We start from the raw sequence: 23,868 nt of genomic DNA, 5'->3' as shown, positions 1-23,868 counted from the left end.
TTAAAACTGGATTGTAGCCTTCGGCTTTCTTAACATTTTCTTTTTTGATTTATTTGTTTATGTTGGATAATAAAAAAGTTAGGCACCTTAACAACTAACCATGTTCTTCATCAATACAGGGTGTTTCTAAATAAGTGCGACAAACTTTAAGAGGCAATTCTGCATGAAAAATAATGACCGTTTGCTTTATAAACGTATGACCGCAAATTCTTCGGTTTCGAGATACGGGATGTTGAATTTTTTCTTACAAACTGACGATTTATTTATTGCTCTAAAACCGGTTGAGATATGCAAATGAAATTTGGTAGATGTTAAGAGGTAATTATGGTGCATTTTTTGACGTACAATTAGGAATTTTATATTCACCATTGGCGTGCATACGAGATGTATCTAAAATGTTTATACCCGTATGCACGCCAATGGTGAATATTAGAATTATTAATTGTATGTCAAAAAATCCACAATAACTACCTCTTAAAACCTACCAAATTTCGTTTGCATATCTGTATTGGTTTTAGAGCAATAAATAAATCGTCAGTTTGTAAGAAAAATTTCAACATCCAATTACCGCTTAAAGTTTGTCGCAATTATTTAGAAACACTCTGTATTGATGAAGAACATAGCTAGTTATTAACGTGCTTAACTTTTTTATTATCCAACATAAACAAATAAATCAAAAAAGAAAATGTTAAGAGAGCCTAAGGCTACAATTTAGTTTTAATTTCAATATTTTATCTATGCTAAAACATTCCACAGGGTGTTCCGAACTTTTAGGAATAAACACAGTATGATTATTACACCCGGTATACAATGAAAATTTACCTGTCTAGCAACAATATTATGATGGCGATATTCTTAAAGAATAAGGCTATAACATACTAAAAAAATCACTCAAATCGGACAACAGGTTTAGAAAATTCGAGAAATCTAACTTGAATAACTCATCGAGTGACCCGTTTTTTATGATCGCGAGTGTATATATATATATATATATATATATATATATATATATATATATATATATATATATATATATTAATTAATATATTAATTAAAAAAATTACTTTTTCTCTTTTCTCGATTGCTTATTAGTTTTTATTGTATACTATATATATTTTTTCAGTTATTACATCTTTATATTTATAGAAATAAAATAGTACAATACTTAATGGTTTTTTATTTATTTACCCCGATATTCGACTTTAAAGAATGTACTGGCTGGTTTTGGCTGGAATGTACGGAATGTTTTGGCTGGTTTCCAACACAATAAAAATTGAAAATATTGACATTCGATTTTAACATACAGTTTCTTATTGTTGATCACGAATATTTGTCATCCAAAAAGAATTGGATTCCGTGACGGTTACAACGGCTGTTATTTTTCGATTATTTTACGAAATAACGAATATAATGAATTAGGAAATATCTCGACAAACAAGTAATTGGTCCTAGGTTTTCACCCAAAGTAATCGAAAGTAGAACTGGAAGTCGATATTGGAACTCTTCGTGTAACTTTGCGTCGATTGATCTACGATTTTACTAATTTTGTCATCTTGTTTTACATTCATATCATATTTTGAGTGACTTTAAAGCGGTACCTACGGTTGTAACTCTAAAACCGAAGTCCGATGTCAAATTTCTCATCTTTAATACCATCCATGGGTTATAAGCTTTCATTCGACACCTCATTTGTCACTCTATCTGTATTAGTAACTGAGGAGTTGTATTCGCGCTCGGACGGACAGACAGTCATGAAACCAGAAGTATATATTGGTTCTCGTCTTGCGAATACGCGTCGAATAATATATCACTTGTGCTATTGCGGTGACTTTAAAAGAGTACTTCCGGTCGCATTTCTAAAACCGGAAGTCCTAGGTCAAATTTCCCACCTTTAGTACCATCCATGTATTATGAGCTTTCATTCGACACCTCATTTGTCATTCTACCTGGTATAGTGACTGAAGGAGTTATATTCGCGGTCGGACGGACAGACAGCCTATTAGGTCACACCAAGTCGTTCAAATTCTCACCAACTTGTTCACACTTTTTCAAAATTGGTGAAAACAACAAATTATATTTTGTATCGTTGTATTAATATAAGCCAAAAAGAATAATTAGTGAATGTCACGCCACTATAATATATTTTATTATTGGTCTTTCAATGCTAAAATCAGGATAAAAAAGGTATTTTATCCATGGATTTAATCAATATAATTCTCACCATGCAACCTTTTGTAAATCAAAAATAATTCCACCATATTAAGAATGTCAACAAAAGCCGGCCCTGCATGCAACCTTTCTCTCAGTGCAACTAAAATTTTATTGATACACGCCAGAAATGTGCGAGACTTTTCTCAGTGTACTCGCGTGTACACTTGCCAACTAGATACTAAAATTAAGTACATGCTAATAACAAAAGAATCGCCGTCCGTGTCGGTTCTTGTGAGAGATATGTATTCTTTGGCGGTGTCGAAATGAAATTGCGACTGTCGAAATGAATTAGAATCAGGCCCCTGGTTTGTTCCAACACGACCGAGAACCGTCACGAAACGGTAACGCTTCTGCGCAGTAAACAAAATCCGTTCCAACAAAAATATGATCGTCATCGGATCGTCCTTCCCACTGTTCCAACAAGAATTGTGATCTTTCGGTGACGGTTTCGTGATGATCATTTCAGTAATCGGGCAAATGCATAATGTGCTGGTTGGACTGACTTGCGCACTAGGATTTAATTCTTTAAAGTTTTTGAGCCTTTGATCGACTAAAAGCACACAAGCTGTCACCAACAAAAATAACAAATATAGGTTTGTTCCAACATGAACTTTTGGACGGTCCAGAAACCGTCACGAAACTACTTGTACCGTTTGTTGTGCGCATGTTCGTAATTGTATCGCCCAGTTATCGTCCCATGACGGTAATCATATATTTGTCATTTTTGTTGGTGACAGCTTGTGTGCTTTTAGTCGATCAAAGGCTCAAAAACTTTAAAGAATTAAATCCTAGTGCGCAAGTCAGTCCAACCAGCACATTATGCATTTGCCCGATTACTGAAATGATCATCACGAAACCGTCACCGAAAGATCACAATTCTTGTTGGAACAGTGGGAAGAACGATCCGATGACGATCATATTTTTGTTGGAACGGATTTTGTTTACTGCGCAGAAGCGTTACCGTTTCGTGACGGTTCTCGGTCGTGTTGGAACAAACCTTATATGATTACCGTCATGGGACGATAACTGGGCGATTCAATTACGAACATGCGCACAACAAACGGTACAAGTAGTTTCGTGACGGTTTCTGGACCGTCCAAAAGTTCATGTTGGAACAAACCTACCATCTTTTTTATTTGGATTAGTGCTGTTTCACTCTTACGCATAGTAAAGCTGCTACAGTTGTCCTCCTCTTCCGTGCCTATATTCACACTGAATGTCATCATAGATTTTCGATACAATGTGTTAGAAAGAGATGCAGCAAACCAGTCCATGAGATCTTGTCGTCAGGAAGCGCGGAAGGTAGGCTCCCTCTATGTTAATATATACCTCTATGGTGAACTTGGTGAACTCACTTCAATAGGGCTTTTCATCGATTGTCATTTGTTTCGAGCTTCTGTCATGTGTCACATAATATTAATATATCTACGTCATACGTCTTCGGTTTGTATCATTCGTAATACCAATAACGTACGACGTAGATATATTAATATTATGTGACACATGACAGAAGCTCGAAACAAATGACTGTGAATGAAAAGCCCTATCATGTCAGTATGTCAGTGTCAGTGTGCTGTCAGAGTCAGTAGTGACATGGGTGATGGCCGTGATGGGTGACATGGACATGACAGTTCGTTTTCGTTGGTGATTGTTCGCCTTCGCCTACAAACTGTAGTGAAATAAAAACAAAATGCACAATTTATTTATTAAAGAAAATAATTATATTTGGACTAAATAAGTATATGACCTGCCATAAGAAATGGAGGAAGTCGATAAAATAATTCTAGACTCGTTAAAAAACCTCGACTGGTAAGTTACAATTTGAAAAAGTTAAAAACTAACTGTATAATACTTTTCAGTGCTTTAATAAATTATTTTTTAGTGATATTGACCCCGAAATTGAACATTTAAAGCAATTCGATGCTGATTTAGTTGCGTATGCGGTTGCTTCCTGTTTAGAAGCAATTTTACAGAATGGTACCTTGCCTAAGAAGTTGCCCCCCTCGATGAGTGCTAGATTGAAATTCGCCTCGAATTTAGCAGAGCAGATCAAAGATCTGGGATTCCGAGGAGATATGGGCTACCAAACCATCTTATATTGCAATGAGGAGGAGGTCAGAAGGATGTTAATGTTTTTGATCGAAAGATTGCCTAAAGAAACTGCGAAAAACATTCCAATTGAGCAAGCAGGCTATGTTCCTAGGATAGTTAAATCTTTGGAAGAAAATATTAAATTAAGCTTGTCCAAACCGTGGTTGCCTAGTTGTTTTTTGAGGCAAGGAGCTAGAGAGACTTCCAATAGATATTTAATTCACAGTATGAGTAGTAGTTGTCCCTTAAGAACTCAAAAACTTGATATTCCTTCATCTAAAACTCAAAATGAAGGTAAGAATCCTAGTTAAGTGTTGAAACAGTTAATTTTATTCCCAAAACAAGAAAAAGGATACTGTAATTTTGTTATTTAGATATTGTTCTTCTTTTGTCATATTTTAGCATACAGAGTTTATTATTAGATTTTTTAAATTAAGGAAATGCTTTTATAGTGTTGAATTGTGGATCTTGAATGAAAATATGTGCAGAAAATTGGAAGCATTTGAAGGGTACACTGGAAAAACCAGCTAAGTCCATTTTTGTAGAAATTGCATTTTTTACGCTGTCTTGTAGTAAATTCCAGTTTGCACCTTCTGAAACCTTTAAACACAGCAATAACAAGACAAGTCATGAGAAAAAGCCCATAAATATATGCCCATACATGAGAAAAATAAGCTAAGTCCACACGTTAACATCCAATAACTTAAAATGGTTAATCTGTGACTTAGCCGGTTCTTTCCGTGTGCTCTTCATTTGTTATGTGGCTTCCACCATCAAATCTTGAAGGTTACAATACTTTGGACACAATAGGTTTGTTCCAACACGACTGAGAACCGTCATGTAACGATCACATTACTATATATTTAACGTTCCATGGGTTTGATGGGTACGAAATAATACATTCCATAGTACTGTGCAGGATGGTGATCGTTACATGGACTGTTCTCAGTCGTATTAGAACAAACCTATTATGTAAAATGAATCCAGATATGCCCTCCTACAAGCCATCCTGCAAGAAAATAAAAAAAATTGGAAAGAAACTCAGAACCAGGTTCAACACAACATAATATCGTGGGCATACTGGGAAAATCCACTAACTCCTTTTTTTTCAATTCTGACATTTTAATACCATTAAATTCACAAACATCAATATGTTAACAGGAAAAACCATCTCCAAATTCATCATCCACGGTGCTTAAATCGGTAAATTCAATGACAAAGAAAATTAACTAACTCCATCATTTTCTAAGTTTTCATGAATAAAATAATATTTTTCCAAATATTTTTATGTACACGTATATGCACACCACCTTTGGCCAACATCCTTCAAAGTCATATCCAGGTATCAAAACTTGAACAGCCAGTGTACCCGATTTTTAAGAGCTAAGCCATAAGGTATAATAAAATGTTTAAATGCGTTTTTCTCAAAACTTTACTTTTGTGAGTTAGTGGATTTTCCCAGTACGTTTACGATATGTTCCATGCTGCTGCAGATAAGATAAATATTGCCATTATGATTGCAAACATTCTTCATAGATAGGCATATCAAGAAGAAGGAATTAAAGCTTTGTATTTAAAAGATAAAGTACTTAAGGCTTCATAGACAAGCACTCTCACCAGCAAAATGAGTCATGTAACATTAATAGATGATATGAAAAAATGGAGCTGCCAAAATTAGTGCATAGATTTCGACAAAGCTGAAACTAGTAATTGAAAAATTGTGTGCATAGATTAGTAAGTGGTGGAAGGGGTCAATTGTAGGAACACACAGCAAGGGTTTTTCATAAAAAATGGATTAAAAGAAATTGGCAAATGGAAGAACAACAAAGAATGCCTTGTTTAGAGGTTGCAGAAGGAAGCAGAAATGAAAGAACAAGGAAAGAATTGGTTAACAGCAGTAAAATGAAATCTGAGAGTAATTTAAGTAGAAAACAGAGGCAGTAACAATAAAGTGATCAGGAATTCTATTAAAAAATCTAAACTATTGTGCCATCAAGGCCAAAAATAAATGAAAAACAATAATTTTCTAATATGTTATATTGTACAATTATTATTTATCACAGACATGTAAATATAAACATCAAATAAGCCAACTGCATAAAGTATTTAGCAATGACAAGAAGTTATCGTGTTAAACAATTTTTATTTATCAAAGTTACAGGATGGTCATTACTAATGTTCATCAAAGGTCAAATTAATTTTTTTTGTTTTGTTTCTGTCTTTTTATGGAGCTTAAAAATGTAAAAACATGTTTATTTTTATTTGACTAGGCTATCAAACAAAATTAAGTATCAATAAATGAATCTGTATTTACTAAAATGCAGATGTGAAATATCTTATAACTAATTGTATACAAAGTATTCTAAGGGGATTGTATTATCCAGTATTCTTGTATTAAAAAAATTCAAGAAACCATTTACTTATTCATAACAGAATTCGATTTATCAATGTTCCATTGTAAATGGAAGTTCTACTCATTAATATTGGACCATTCTGTAAATTTAATAGTTTAAGATTGCGTAAGTAATATTTCATAATCGTTTATTTTAAATTGATGTTGACAAATATATTATAACTAATTAATTTCACAAACTTATTTTTTTAGTGTGTATCAAGCTGCTTGATTCAAGCAATAATTATTATAAATAATCTTCATGTTATAGCTTATTGATTAGTCTTACCATAATAATTTCACATGATTAATTTTATTAACTGTTCTTCTGTCTGAAGCTTTTGGTCTATTGCATGGATGCAAAAATGCACTGAATATTTTATCATTTATTTTATTTCTCTCCCATATTTTAATAATCTTTTGGTCAGTAACTCATATACTACTTATAGCAATGATATTGCTTTGTATTTAATAGATTTCATCACATATTTTTGAATATCAGGATTAATATTGCCCCTGGCTACTTTGTCAGCGTCTTTTCCTCTTCCCATATTTTCGTTTAATTCCAAAAGGATGGTTAATATCTGAGTTCATCCCAATAACCAAAAAAACCCAACACAATGAAATGTGAAGCATATTATAGAATGTGTAGCTTGATGAAACATGTCTACAAAAAACTAGATGATAAGAATAACAGGAAACCAAATGGGATTTAGAAAGGGCTTTGGCAATGGAGATGCATTGTTTACTATAGAAATATTCATAGAAAGTTCTGAAGCTATTTTCTTGTGGCATTTTTACAATTTTAACTATTTATAATGGGAAATAAGCCACAATATTATTAAAAAATAATATCGTCCCAGGAACGCAACTCATAAATATTGGCAATATCATTTTAAAGTCTTCTACTTTAAAATGTATCATATGTATCTGAATTGCCGATATAAATGAGTCAAATTAAATAAATTATTAGAAGAATTTTTTTACTAAGCAACAACATTTTTGTTTCTGTTAGTAGTGTTTTGTATTTTGACAACGGCACCCGATTTGGGCGTCGAAACGTTAATAAAAATAATTTTTTAATAATATTGTCGCTTATTTCCCATTATAAATAGTTAAAATTCATAGAAAGGTATTGAGATGTCAACTGTGACATATTTATAGGTCTAGTTGACTTTGAGAAAGCCTTTGACAAAATACAACACAGAATGTTTGCAAACATATTACAGAACACAAAAATGGATGCTCAGGATGTCAGACTCATTACAAACTTATATCGATAGTACAAGGATGTGTACTATCCCCTCTACTTTTTGATATGCGCTCAGAAAAGCTGTTTAAAGAGGCACTAGAAGACATGAATGAAGGCATATCAATTAATGGAACACTGGTGAATAATCTCAGATATGCAGATGATACAATAATCCTTGCGGACAGCAAAGAAGGGGTGAAAATTTTGGTTGATCACAGTATACAGTACTGCGAGAGATATGGAATCGCTCTGAATACAAAATAAAATCATGACTTAGTAATGTTGTTCTGAAGCTATTTTCTTGTGGCATTTTTACAATTTTAACTATTTATAATGGAAAATAAGCCACAATATTATTAAAAAATGATTTTTATTAACGTTTCGACGCCCAAATCGGGTGCCGTTGTCAAAATACAAAATACTACTAACAGAAACAAAAATGTTGTTGCTTAGTAAAAAAATTCTTCTATTAATTTATTTAATTTGACTCATTTATATCGGCAATTCAGATACATATGATACATTTTAAAGTAGAAGACTTTAAAATGATATTGCCAATATTTATGAGTTGCGTTCCTGGGACGACTTTACTGAAAGATAGTTCATTCATATACATAGATATAAATGAGTCAAATTAAATAAATTATTAGAAGAATTTTTTTACTAAGCAACAACATTTTTGTTTCTGTTAGTAGTATTTTGTATTTTGACAACGGCACCCGATTTGGGCGTCGAAACGTTAATAAAAATCATTTTTTAATAATATTGTGGCTTATTTCCCATTATAAATAGTTAAAAATGACTTAGTAAGTAAATTAATAATAAAATAATCCATGAAAAATAGTTGATTAGTAAGTAAAGTCAGTAAGAACACGGTTGAAGAGTTTTGGTTTTTAGAAAAACCACTGTTTTGATGTTTTGGCAATGTCACACCTGCCATTGTCAAATCAGATTAGTTCTGCATCTTTCTGGTCTTCAAGGAGATTATTCCTACATTGTGTATCCTTATCTACCATATTAATATTATTCTTGAATACCATATTAATTTAATTCTTATTTATCTACCATAAAAATCTAAAAAAACCTTTCTTAGATTTGAAGGACTACTGGATCCATCTCACACCCGACGTAACGAAGCAATGCTCCCCAAGAAAACTGATTCCTTCCTTACTATTCCAAGACAATGACATTTCTGATGACATCGACTTGAAAAAGGTCATTAAAAAATCTGAAGCCGTTTCTCTTGACAATCTGAAATCAGAAGTTAGCAGTTTATCTCTGATATCCGATAAACTCACTCCCACTTCTACAGAAAAGGAAATTGCCCTTTCAGAAAATGACGTTAATGCGGAAACATCGGAACAATATTTGATTGAAAAGTTATCGAAAGAAGTCGAAAGCATGAAAAGTGAGTATGTGGAGCTGCAGGAAGATGTTAAGAATGCAGAATTAAAATTAGTTGAGGTAAGAAAAATTTACAACTAGTTTTGGTATTTGACCTTTAAAATAAATAAGTTTAATTTTATAATTTATTTATACATATATTATATTTTTTGCAGATAGTTAGAGTAACAAATGAAAAACAAGACCACCTGAAAGAAACTCTCGCAAAAGTGAAATTAAAATCAAAAACAGCAACGGTTCTTAGCAAAGAAGAAAACCTAGCGAAATTAAATAATATGATAAAAAACTCCAACGACCGTCTGGTAGAATTAGCCAAACAATGGGAGGAGATTCAGCGGCCGTTGCTGGAAGAATACAGATCTTTGAAGAATAACCTGACGAGCGAAGAATCGAAATTTCAGGAGCAGAAAGAAAAACTGGATGGTTTAAAAGATGTAGATGTCAAGCTTCACGAGGATTTAAGAGAGAAGAAAATGTTGAGTCAGAATTTATTACAGCAGTATCAGCAACTAAATCGTTCTAACAATAGGTAAGTTCTTCTTCTTTTTGGGTCGACATGACTGTCTGTTTTTTCAATGTACGTCCAGTAAGTTGTTCCATCGTTTTCCTGGTCTTCACACTAATCGTCTTCCTATTGGGGAACCATCTCTCGCCGTTTTACTACTCTATTTATCATTCCGTTCTACTCTTCTGTTTCTTGTCCAGTTCTTAATGTTCACCACCTTGTATCTCTAGTTGCTATCTGCATCTTGAAAATTCACTAAATCTACATTGTATTACTAATCCAACAAACAAACTCTAGAAACAAATTTCGGGAGATTTATTGTATTACTAAGAATGAATAAATCAGCATTTAACTTACGAGATCTATTTGAAAGTATATGACGGGTAGTTTTTTCAGGACAACAGACTCAGTAAAACACATGTTAAAAATAAAATAATTGTTCATAAGGAAAAATTTTCCTGTAGCTGGCTGTATACCATTCATTACAAAAATTGAAGAAAAAGATCTTCTGTGTAAAAGGTATATTAGTTTGAAAACTCCAATAATGGGCTACATTAAAATACAGAACGTTTTCGCTCTAAAGAGAGCATCATCAGTGTTCTAAGCAAGCTCTACATGCTAAGCCACCAATAATACATGGGTACAAATGTAGCCCTTTATTGGGCTTTTCAAACTAATATACCTTTTACACAGAAGATCTTTTTCTTCAATTTTTTTAAAATAAATGTATTGATGATTTTTATATACAGTTTAAACTTAAAAAAATTCTATCTTTGCCCCATTCCGGAGCAAGCTAGCTAGGTGGATGTCTGCAAAAACATAATAACAATATTAGAATAATACAAAACACAAACACATTATACAGTGGAACCTCGATAACTCGGATTAATCGGGACCGCGGCCGATCCGGGTTATCGAAAATTCGGGTTAGCCGGAGAGCATTGTAAAAATTAATAAAATACGGTATACTTATAGATAAAGTCCGTTATAAATAAAACAACATGAAATATATATGCATATTACACATCTACATACATACATACATACATAATCGGTTGCCTCTTTTACCATTAGGTGTCGAGGATAATTATATTACACATCTAACTTACCTATTATAGTTGTAGTATAGACAGTATAGATAGAGTATTGTTCATTTCTAGGTAAAAAAACTCAGTCAGTTTCGGTTGTGTCAATTTCGTCTGCCATGCGATGTTATGTTATTTAAGAACAGTTGCTCTTTCATTGTTTAAAGTTTAAAAGACCATTGTTCTAAAAATAATTTTTTAAAAGACAGTTGAAAATAAATAAAGGAATAAAAGGTGCCTGTTGTTTGCGATAGCCCGATAATGGATAATGAACGTTCTGCCGCCGTGTGCCATGAGTCATTTTTACATTATATTATGGTCAAAGCCAAGTTTTATCAATGAAACTCGATATTTTTAAGACATTCCAGAAGCGGCTACAGATAAAATGTTTTAACATACAGTAGGAAAAATGAAAGAATACCCATGAACGAACAAATAAAACACGCTGTATTTTCCTGTCACCGTGTCACACAAAAAATTGGCCAGCAAAAATAATTAATAAAACAAAAATAATTATTATTAGATGTAATTGCGCTGGGCATTTTTGTTTGTGACACCTTGACAGGAAAATACAGCGTGTTTTATATGTTCGTTCATGGGTATTCTTTCATTTTTCCGATTGTAATACATACATTTTTATTGTTGAAATGTTTGTCTGATGAAAATCGGTCCGGGTTAGCCGGACTTCCGGGTTATCGGGGGCCGACTTATCGAGGTTCCACTGTATATACAACAACAATCACGCTACACGGAATCAGTCTATCTACATAATTACACACTCAGGACCGGTACTTTCTGTCCCGATTAAACCCCGGTTAGAGGAATTTTGCATGACAAATTTCCTCTAACCGGGGTTTAATCGGGACAGAAATTACCGGTCCTCAGACTCGTAGCCCATCACACTTCAATCCAGTGTTTTCACAATCAAACATCTACACACAACTACCCATCCGCCAGCTCCGGGTCGGTAACAGTTCCGGCAAAGCATCTTTTCAGTCCAAAGTACCTTTGCCACGGCAGAGTACCAACTCACTCCATTGCATAACTACCTTTTGAGTTCCTTCCCAGTTCAGTACACCGAGTGGAACTGATTTCATGATTCTCCTTTATCTTCTTAAGTACATCTCAGTAGTCATCTAGTAAAAAGCCCTAAAGAGATTTCACAGCGCACAGATACTCAAAAATGTAGCTGTATGTTGGGGAATTATATTCATAAAAAATAAAAAGAATAAATTAAAATTGAAAAAATATTACAACATAATCTTTTTTTGTTTTTTTTATAGGGCAATGTATACCAGCAGGATTTTGGAAATCATCGGCAATATAAATAAACAAAACAACGATATTTGGAAGGTATTAAAAGATACAAGACAAATACAGAAGGAGATTAAAAACTTGACAGGTCAAGTTGATAGGTCGTTCACATTAGCCGATGAATTAATTTTTTACGTAAGTTTAGAATATACTCTCTACCTATATACTGCTCCAAACAGCTTATCCCGGCCCATAAGTTAATATTGTCTCCCTTTTATAAATACAGTGGTGTAAAAAAGTCCTGCATCACCTAAGCGCCTTATAGTTTTTGAGGTTTAACACAAGTTTTTTGTATATTTTCGCTAATTCATTGTAAGTTTGTGTTTGTAATTAGCATTATCGGTATACTTACTAATGTTTTTTTAATTACTAGCTCAAAATTCTACAGAAAAGATTAAAATAATCTGATTGAAGGGATTTCCCATAATCCGAGAAAATTATGAGGTGATTATTAAGTCATTAAAGAACTATTAAATTGAATATTAATGACAAATTTGCCACATATTTTAACTATACAAACATTATAGTTACCCTAACACATTTATTCGCTCTTTGATTTTTGATAAGAAGGTCAAAATGTCATCCCAGACCAAACAAACTAAATTATCGAACGAAAACCGTTTTTAAATTATTTTTCACAATAAAAACGACAAATCTAGTCGCGAAATAGCATCCGCAGTAAACTGTAATCAATCTACAGTAATTAGAGTCATTAAGAAGTATGCTGAACAAGGAAAAATCTAGATGTAGATGCTAAATGAAACTATAGAAGGATAGGGTATAGGAGTAAGTGAGAATTGGTTTCCAGCTTCAGAAATCTTTTAGATTTTTATTTAATTTACTTGAAATTAAGTCTCTTGGGTTCCGCCTATCTTTTATTAGATGTGGCGACTGCGTCTATTTTTTAATTATTCTATTATAATTAGCATACACGGCAGATAGATTGGATTTCGATTTAGAGCACACTACAGGCTGTTCTGAAGAGACCAAGAGGTTGAAATAAATGTACATAAACCATAGATATACAGGATGTTTCATTAATAGTTGTCCATATAGTAACTGGAGAAACCTTAGCACAAAATACGAAGATTTAACCTAAAACACTTAAATAAAATGTGGTTCCTTACTGAGTTACAGGGTGTTTTATCTAAAAATTTAAAAATTATTTTTGCTCAGAATTTTAAAACTATTCGACGAATCTTTTTTATACTTGGCAGAAAGTGCGACTACGAGACACCCTACTAAATTATAATAAACAAACGTTTCTAGCTACTACCAGAGGCGTACGACAGGGGATGGTGAATGGTTGACCCTTCTCAAATTTTACGCCACTGGAGGAATTACTATTTTAGTGCCATTTTTAGATTCTCCAATACTCTCTACGTAAATAATATACTCTTCATTGGTAACGATAAAGTCATTAGTTTTCGAGATATTTGAAGTTAAATATGAAACGGCACAGTTATTTTGATTAATTTATGATATGATTCATATGATTAAAATTTAAAAATTATTTGTACCCAGTACTTTAAAACTATTTGGCGTATCCTTGTCATACTTGGCAAAAAGTGTAGGTACTGTACACCCTACTAAACTAAGATAAATAAACGTTTCTAGCTACTACCAGAGGCGTACAACAGGGGATAGTGGCTGGTTGACCCTTTCCAAATTCTACGCCACTGACGAAATTGCCATTTTAGTGTATTTTTTGATTTTGCAATAGTTTTTATGAAAATAATATACTCTTCATTCGTAACGATAAAATGATTAGTTTTCGAGATATTTGAAATTAAAAATAAAGCGACACAATACTTTAATCAAAATAACCGTGTCGTTTCATTTTTAACTTCAAAGATCTCGAAAACTAACCACTTTATCGTTACAAATGAAGAGTATATTATTTTCATAAAAAGTTTTGGAGAATCTAAAAATTGAACTAAAATAGTAATTTCGCCAGTGGCATAGAATTTGGAAAGGGTCAACCATTCACTTTCCCCCGTCGTACGCCTCTGGTAATAGCCAGAAACGTTTGTTTAACATAATTTATTAGTTTGTACAGTACCTATATTTCCTGCCAAGTATGAAAAGGATACGTTGAATATTTTTATAATGCTGAGCAAAAATAATTTTTAAATTTTTAGATAAAACACCCTGTAACTCTGTAAGGAACCACATTTTATTTAAGTGTTTTAGGTTAAATCTTCGTATTTTGTGCTAAGGTTTCTCCAGTTACTATATGGACAATTATTAATGAAACACCCTGTATAATACTCTAGATTGCGCCCTGCGATCTTAAAATGGGTGACGGTTGCGACAGAGATAAGTGAGCCTATTTGGTCGGTAGTCTCTTTTTAATTTAAGGGGAATATCGACGACGTGAATATCCCACTTTATCGAGTAATATGTGTTGACAGTTGGAGCGGGTGGTGACGGGAAATGGTCTTTGGTCTTCGGACGTGGATAATCGTGGTTCGAATCCCATACCAACTTTACTTTTTTTATTTTTATTTAATCAATATTGCGTTTATTAGATATTTTTACATCTGAAAAATGGACCTAAGTAAATCTAGCAGATAATAAATGTATGTATAGTAAGTTAATATTGGAATACATAATTTGTGGACTGCATAGTAAAATAAAAGTCATTCGTTATAATTTCGTCCTTATTCCAATGATGTGAATGTTTGTTTTGCTTCTACTTTTTTTAAAAATTGTAACAATAGTTTCATAAATAAAAATAATGTCTAATTACTTATAATTGAATCGGTCATTTCAAAAACAGCAAAGTCCACAATTTTCAGAAACTAACTTTTTGAGAGGAATAGACTCCTTTAAGATAAACGTTGTGTGCAAAAACGACACCAGTCCAGTAAAAACATTAGGAACAAAACTACAATATAACTCTGAATTTTGATGTCATCCATTTCATCCATCTTTCGACTATATAGTTAGTTTTCTTTGCTCTTCTGTAAAATTATGAATATGTGACTCATGTTGTTTTTGAAATGACCGATTCAATTAATAAATCGATGGTACATTATGTTGATATTAATTATTGGTAATTTTTTACGAATATTTTTAACAATTACTTTATACTATTCTACAATTAACTTATTAAAAAAATAACATTGGCTTTTATATTTTTAAAAATATATAGGTACCTACACAGTTTTTCTTATTTTTTATATATTTCTTTGCATAGATTTACTTTAGAGATGTAATAATATCTAATAAACGCAATATTGATTAAATAAAAAATAAAAAAAGTAAAGATTCGTATGGGATTCGAACCAGGATATCCACGTCCGAAGACAAACGACCAGTTCTCGTCGCCATCCGCTCGAACTGTCAAACCATCTAAAATACTCGACGACAGAGTAGGATAGTGACGTCATCGATACTCCCCTTGAATTAGAAAGAGACTACCGACCAAATAGGCTCATTTATCTCTGTCGCAACCGTCACCCATTTTAAGATCGTAAGGCGCAATCTAGAGTATTATATATCTATGACATAAACAGATGGTAGTGGTCTCTGAATGGTAATTAAATCTTCACTGCCTTTACTCTTCTTTTCAGTTTACTAAAATGATCGTTTTTTAGGACGCCAAACACGACGAAACAGCTCGACGTTCCTATAAGTTGTTGGCGGCCCTTAGAGACGAATTCGGCAGCATTTTAAAAACTCTGGAAGATCTGGGAGTGGTCGAACGAGAGTGCCGGAATCTAGAAGAGCAAATAGAAAGCGAAAAAGTTAAAGAAATCGCTATAAAACTCGATCGAGTTTACTCGGATATTAAACAGATACAGAAAGAAACGCAAATGCTCAAAGAGCAGGCGCAAAGCTAGTCTTATTTCGTTAATTTTAGTATTTAATATATTTATTAATGCAGAGAAACAGACATGAGAAATTTTGTATAATAAGTATTTTTAATACTCTAAAAGGGAAGTTCCCTAGGTTGGCTGTATACCATATAGTTAAAAAACTCTAACAAGAAGTAAAACCACTTCTATGTAAATTGGTATATTTATTAAAACTTAAAAATCCCAATGGATTGAATAAAATATGTCCAATTCAGAACGTTTTCAGACCTATCGGTTTACTTTATAGTCAAAGTTGGCCTAAGATGGTTGATTGAGGTTTTGGTAGGGTTTCACCATGTCCCCATAGGTAATATCCTGTAACATCGGCGTTTAGCCTGTTGAATATTATTTTTAAATAATGTAAATTGAATTTTAAATTCAACCATTGTTTGGTTCTGGGGCTATTTAGCAAGTATGCACATTCACTGATGATGGACCGATAGGTCTGAAAACGTTCTGAATTGGACATATTTTATTCAATCCATTGGGATTTTTAAGTTTTAATAAATATACCAATTTACATAGAAGTGGTTTTACTTCTTGTTAGAGTTTTTTATTTTTAATACGTTTGGGACTATTTGGGAGCATGGAAGAGTATTTCATTCATTAACAATTTTTGTGCCTTCAGCAACTCTGAGAACAACTTTCAAGTTTGTTTATTTTGTCTTACAAAAAACAAATGATTGTGTAAACAAATTTATTTCAATTATTTACTTTTGCAAAAAAAGTGCCAATAAGTTAACAAAACAGTAATTTCTTCTTTAGCAGTGCCATCTATAGGCGAGATCGTGAACTTTGTACTTTATTATTGTACAGATAAAAATATTTTAGACAATCTGATTATTACTGAAAATTATAGCAATAATATACGGGTATTTTAGAAGTTAGTAGAAGAGGAAATAAAGAACATAACTGGAAAAAAGTCTTCCATGGGTTGTGAAGAGGTCTGTAATTATGAATAGAAAGTTTTTACATAATATCAGAATATACAGGGTGTTTGGCAAAGAATGGGCCATAGCTTAACCTTAGATTGCTAAGGTTAAAATAGGTCGATTTAAGCTAACTTACCTTAGTACAAAAGTTGATAATAACCGAAATACAGGGTGTCAAAGTTAAAAGTTTTATTTTATTTATTTTTGAATATTTCCTGACAGGCATGGGACAACAACACGAAATTTGGTAAGTGGTGCTGGTATTGTACAATCTACTAAATTATGTCAAACAAACGTTTCTGGCTACTACCAGAGGCGTACGACGGGGGGACATGAATGGTTGACCCTTCCCAAATTGTCACTGGCGGAATTGCTATTTTAGTTCAATTTTTTGATTCTCCAATACTTTCTATGTAAAAAACATACTCTTCATTCCTAACGATAAAGCCATTAGTTTTCGAGATGTTTGAAGCTAAAAACGAAGGAGCATAATACATTAATCAAAATAAGTGTGCGTTTTTATTTTTTCCCTTATGTTTCATTTTCCCTTATGTTTTTATTTTTAAAACTTCAAATATCTCGAAAACTAATGAATTTATCGTTACGAATGAAGAGTATATTATTTGCATAGAAAGTATTGGAGAATCTAAAAATTATGCTAAAATAGCAGTTTTATCAGTGGCGTAGAATTTGGCAAGGGTCACCCATTCACTTTCCCCTGTCGTACGCCTCTGGTAGTAGCCAGAAACGATTATTTAACATAATTTAGCAGGGTGTACAGTGCCTACACTTTTTGGCAAGTATCACACGGATAATATGTCAAATTATTTTAATGTATTCTTTTTTTTAATAAATTATTCTTTATGTAAAACTTTAAGAACTATGTGTGCCCGGTACTATAAAACTATTTGACATATCCTTATTGTACTTGGCAGAAACTGTAGGTACTGTACACCCTACTAAATTATGTTAAATAATCGTTTATGGTTAATACCAGAGGTGTACGACAGGGGAAAGTGAATGGTTGACCCTTCCCAAATTCTACGCCACTGATGAAACTGCTATTTTAGCATAATTTTTATATTCTCCAATACTTTCTATGCAAATAATATACTCTTCATTCCTAACGATAAAGTCATTAGTTTTCGAGATATTTGAAGTTAAAAATGAAAAGGCACACTTATTTTGATTAATGTATTGTGCTCCTTCGTTTTTAGCTTCAAATATCTCGAAAACTAATGGATGGCTTTATCGTTAGGAATGAAGAGTATGTTTTTTACATAGAAAGTATTGGAGAATCAAAGAATTGCAGTAAAATAGCAATTCCGCCAGTGACGTAGAATTTGCGAAGAGTCAACCATTCATGTTCCCCCGTCGTATGCCTCTGGTAGTAGCCAGAAACGTTTGTTTAACATAACTTAGTAGGGTGGACAGTACCAGCACCACTTACTAAATTTCGTGTTGTTGTCCCATGCCTGTCAGGAAATATTAAAAAATAAATAAAATAAAAGTTTAACTTTGACACACTGTATTTCGGTTATTATCAACTTTCGTACTAAGGTAAGTCAGCTTAGATCGACCTATTTTAAATTCAGGAATCTGAGGTTAAGCTATGGCCCATTCTTTACCAAACACCCTGTATATTCGCAAAAATATATGTTTTTAAGTGGCGATTTTAACAAAAACGTTGTTTTGCGTTTTTTCTACTTGTATTAAAAATGTAACTAATGTACTATGTGAATGTAAGAAAAAGGTAATCTGATGATTTTACTTCATCCCAGATGAGTCATCTCAAAACCGAGAGTGATGAAATTAAGGAGGGACCAATCCATCTAAAAATATTTAATGATGCCTGAGAATTTCCTAATGTTCAATACTCCATTTGCTTTGCACCCTCAGTAGTTTTGAGTTTTTGAGTATGTGATAGTTTTGAGTTGATCTCTTCAAAGCCATACACTGGCTTATAATTTGGTTTTCAATACTTTTTCAAAAATATACAGGGTGTTAGTAAATAAGTATGAAAAACTTTAAGGGGTAATTCTACATAAAAAAATAATGACAGTTTGCTCTGTAAATATCTGTCCGCAAATGATTCGTTTCCAAGGTACGGGGTGTTGAAATTTTTATTTCAAACTGCCAGTTTATTTATTGCTCTAAGACTGGTTGAGCTATGCAAATTACATTTGGTGGGTTTTAAGAGGTAGTTATTGCGCATTTTTCGACATACAGTTAAGAATTTTGTATTCATCATTGGCGCACATACGGGTAATAGTCTGAATTAAAAAAAATAGTACGCCACTGAGATATGACGTTTAATTTTTGATAAAAAATCTTTCTTGCCTTTTTTCATACGGTGCACCGTTTTTATGCAGAAAAATAAAACATCTTTACGCGTATTTTTCTTTTCTTAATACATTATCAAGAACTATCCAATATAATAATAGTATACTAATAATAGTATAATAGTATACTAATATTGTTCTGAAGCTATTTTCTTGTGGCATTTTTACAATTTTAACTATTTAGAATGGGAAATAAGCCACAATATTATTAAAAAATGATTTTTATTAATATTAAATAATATTTATTAATTTATTAATATTAATAAATATAATATTAATAATATTTATTAATATTATATTTATTAATATTCTATTAAAAGTATACTAATAGTATATTTCTTAGAACAATAACAGAAAATATTACTAATAAGATTTTAACTAGGTGCAAAGCTGCATGAAATATTTAAAATGATCTCCTTTACAGGTAACAGAAGAATCTTATATTCATCATTGGCGCGCGTACGGGTATTGGTCTGAATTTTTTAAAGAAAAAAATAGTACGCCTCTGAGACATGTCAGACTAAAAATCTTTTTGAATTCCTCGTTAAATTTACGACAAAAAATCTTTCTTGTCTTTTTTTTTCATACGAGGCGCCGTTTTTATACAAAAAAAATAAAACATCTTAACGCTTACAAAGTATCTGAGGTAGTTTCCATATGCATAGAAACTTAGTTCAAATACTTTCTAAACGTTAATATGTTTTATTTTTTTGCATAAAAACGGCGCTGCATATGAAAAAAAGGCAAGAAAGATTTTTTGTCGTAAATTGAACCAGAAATTCAAAAATGATTTTTAATTTGACAGATCTCAGTGGCGTACCATTTTTTTGAATGAATATAAAATTCTTCTGTAACCTCTAGAGATTTTTAACATTTGTTGTAGCTCAACACCTAGTTAAAATCTTATTAGTAATATTTTCTGTTATTGTTCCAGTTTAGTATTATTATATTGGATATTTCTTGATAATGTATTAAAAAATGAAAAATACGCGTCAAGTGTTTTATTTTTCTGCATAAAAACGGTGCACCATATGAAAAAAGGCAAGAAAGGTGTTTTATCATAAATTAGACGTGGAATTTAAAAATAATTTTTAATTCGAAATATCTCAGTGGCGTACTATTTTTTTATTTAAAAAATTCTTAATTGTATGTCAAAAAGTACGCAATAACTACCTCCTAAAACTCACCAAATTTCATTTTTATAGCTTAACCAGTCTTAGAGCAATAAATAAATTGGCAGTTTGAAATAAAAATTTCAACACCCCATATCTCGGAAACGAAGCATTTGCGAACATACGTTTATGGAATAAACCGGCATTATTTTTTCATGTAGAATTAGCCTTTAAAGTTTTTCATACATTTACTACCTGTATAGACGTGGAACATACTGTGGCATACACAGAAAATGTACTTTCTAATATGTGTAAAGAACATTAAAATCTTATTTTACAGAAATACTTATTTCATGAGTTTAAAAACTACAAAGTTTAGCTTGTCTGTTTCGATGATACCTTTGATTTTCCCAGTTTTAATGAAAAGAAAAGTGTATATTGTGTATTCATGTACTCAAAAAATCGCCGGTTTTTGTAAGCGCTCACATATTTTATATAGGAGATTATCGTGTACATTATATCAATGTAAGTCTGATAACATTAAAATATTTATACAAAAATGCATATTTTGTAATATTGAACATATTAGCTTTAATAAAACTAAGTTTGTTACTGTTTTTGTATTATTTTTATTTTCATTGTGTTTAACTTAATAATTTTTTATTGGTATATATTTGGTTTTTAAAACAAATGATTATGGAACTTATTGACCAGCGGTAAAAATACAAGAGAGGAATACAAGTTGTAGTTTCAATGAGTTCTCATGAGAAATGAGTAACTCCTTTATGAAAATGATAAAATTTTTTTAAATAAAGTTGTTTTCGAAGCTCTACAAGTTATGTCAGACCTCACCTAGAATATGCAGTATCAGTTTGGTCACCACATTTGCAAAGAGACATTAATTTATTAGAAGGAGTGCAACGAAGAGCTATTAAGCTACTTTTTAATTATGGAAGATTAAACTATGAATCCTGACTAGGATAAAGCTCAAGTTGTCTCCATTAACTCATAGAAGAGAAAGAGGTGATGTCATATCTACTTATAAAATTCTTAGGGGGGAATTTTGGAAAACATAAAATTTTTTTAATATCAGTGAAGATGCTGGATTGAGAGGTCTTAACTATAAATTGAAAAAGGAGTCTTTTGAAACTACCAAAAGGCAAAACTTTTTAGTCAATCAAGTTTTTGACAAATAGAACATTTAAGTGATGACATAGTAGAAGCTACTAGTGATGTTTCAAAACCTCGTAAATACGCATGCCCGAAAAAATAAATGGACCCGAAAAACATGCACCATTTTAATTTCATAGGAAATTAGGCCACATGGTAGGATTTGCACATGCTAATGATGTCGAGTATTTCAAATAAACATGAGATATTATGTTTCTCTAATCTTAAACATTCCAGTTATTCATCGCATTTTTATTTTATCTCACATTGAAAGATTCTAATAAAAATTTACGACTTCCCGTCTTCACTGCCGAAAAAAATATGTGTAAAAATGTAAAATATTTTCATTGCACTAATTTAGCTGATAAATAAACCTTTTAAGAACTGAAAAAAATCTAGAGGACAAATAAATAAATAAATCAATGTATGATAGAAAAATAATGGGATTTTGGTTTTAAATTCAGCAAAATATGTTTATACGAGACGAAAACCTCGAATTCCTTGGAAAAAATATTCTTATGAGATTTTTTGCATAATCACTTTCATCAAATACCGCAGAATAGTGTTCAAGAAGTCGCCCATACAAAAAGTGGTCCTAATTTATTAACGTTTTTGTATAAATCCATTTTTTAGGTCGTGATAAGGGCCTCAAACAACTAAAAACGATGTTTTAAAATCAAATAAGCCCAAACTAAAGTATCAGAAACTGATAGAACAAGGTTTGGTGAATTCAAAAATAATTGAGTGTTTTTGACCCTTAAAAATCCTCATTTTGCGTTTTTTTTATAAGTTAAAAACGATCAACTTTAGAGAAAAAATACAATAAACCTTTGTTATTCAGAATGATCCAAAAAACCGAAAAAAAATTTGTCCGGGCAGATGAAATTGAGAAATTGATTTATACAATTTGCTTAAAAACAATTATTGTTTAAATAAATTAGAACCACTTCTGCTGGTATTATGTTTTAAGACGAAATAAGTTAAATACAAAGTTATCAATTATTAATCACAAAAAAATAAATAATTAAAGCTATTTCACTAACGCAAAAACTAGTTCGTCTCTGTCTCGCTACGATAAGGCACTGAGGAGAACTACATGTTTTTAGAAATGCCTGATATCATTGTTTCGTTCGTAGATCGACGTCACTAAATAATTACGTCAGGTCCACGACATTATGAATTACCAATACCTAGTTCACAGTAAAACCGATTTATCTGCAACCGTGAGGAGAAGAGATGACAGACGTTCATTTATGCAGTGCAAGTGATCTTGAGGGTTTCAGTTATACTGTAAATAGTTTCAAAAACAGGTTTAATGAGAACTAACTGGATATTGTAGCTTATTTTAAAAAATTATGACCGAAAAAATAAGGCAGACTTAAAAGTACCATCACAAAATAACTTAAAAAAAATCTAAAACTGATGGGAGACTAAGAGTTAGGAGGTAAATTACTTTGTAATTAACTTTTTAGAGCAGCTGTAAACAGAATACTAGTAGTCATGATGATTGCCATCCTTTGAAATAAAACTACTTTAACACCTTGGCTGCATTTAGCGATATATTTATAAACTTACGTTGAGTGTGTTGAGGCATATATGTCCTGTATACCCCATTTGCCACTGTGCATTACAACATGGTTGACACAGCCAAACTCATAATACAACCAAGATGTTAAAAACAAAAAGAGGTAAAAATTTCAATAAATATTCAATAAAAATTGTTTCGTTCGTAGATCGACGTCACTAAATAATTACGTCAGGTCCACGACATTATGAATTACCAATACCTAGTTCACAGTAAAACCGATTTATCTGCAACCGTGAGGAGAAGAGATGACAGACGTTCATTTATGCAGTGCAAGTGATCTTGAGGGTTTCAGTTATACTGTAAATAGTTTCAAAAACAGGTTTAATGAGAACTAACTGGATATTGTAGCTTATTTTAAAAAATTATGACCGAAAAAATAAGGCAGACTTAAAAGTACCATCACAAAATAACTTAAAAAAAATCTAAAACTGATGGGAGACTAAGAGTTAGGAGGTAAATTACTTTGTAATTAACTTTTTAGAGCAGCTGTAAACAGAATACTAGTAGTCATGATGATTGCCATCCTTTGAAATAAAACTACTTTAACACCTTGGCTGCATTTAGCGATATATTTATAAACTTACGTTGAGTGTGTTGAGGCATATAT

General features: G+C 32.0%; 1 protein-coding gene across 1 annotated transcript; it reads left to right on the top strand.

Moving 5' to 3' along the window:
- The first annotated feature begins 3,806 nt into the window (after positions 1–3,806).
- On the top strand, positions 3,807–21,120 carry LOC114326124 (coiled-coil domain-containing protein 22). The gene is made up of 6 exons (XM_050651152.1): positions 3,807–4,020; positions 4,094–4,596; positions 9,040–9,410; positions 9,506–9,879; positions 12,224–12,389; positions 15,857–21,120. Exons 1-6 carry the CDS (start codon positions 3,971–3,973, stop codon positions 16,100–16,102), a joined length of 1,710 nt encoding a protein of 569 aa, XP_050507109.1. The 5' UTR covers positions 3,807–3,970; the 3' UTR covers positions 16,103–21,120.
- The last annotated feature ends 2,748 nt before the right edge of the window (positions 21,121–23,868 follow it).

This window comes from Diabrotica virgifera, chromosome 5 (assembly GCF_917563875.1).
Source record: "Diabrotica virgifera virgifera chromosome 5, PGI_DIABVI_V3a".
Classification (NCBI taxonomy): Eukaryota; Metazoa; Arthropoda; class Insecta; order Coleoptera; family Chrysomelidae; genus Diabrotica; species Diabrotica virgifera.
This window is presented reverse-complemented; position numbering and strand designations above follow the sequence as displayed.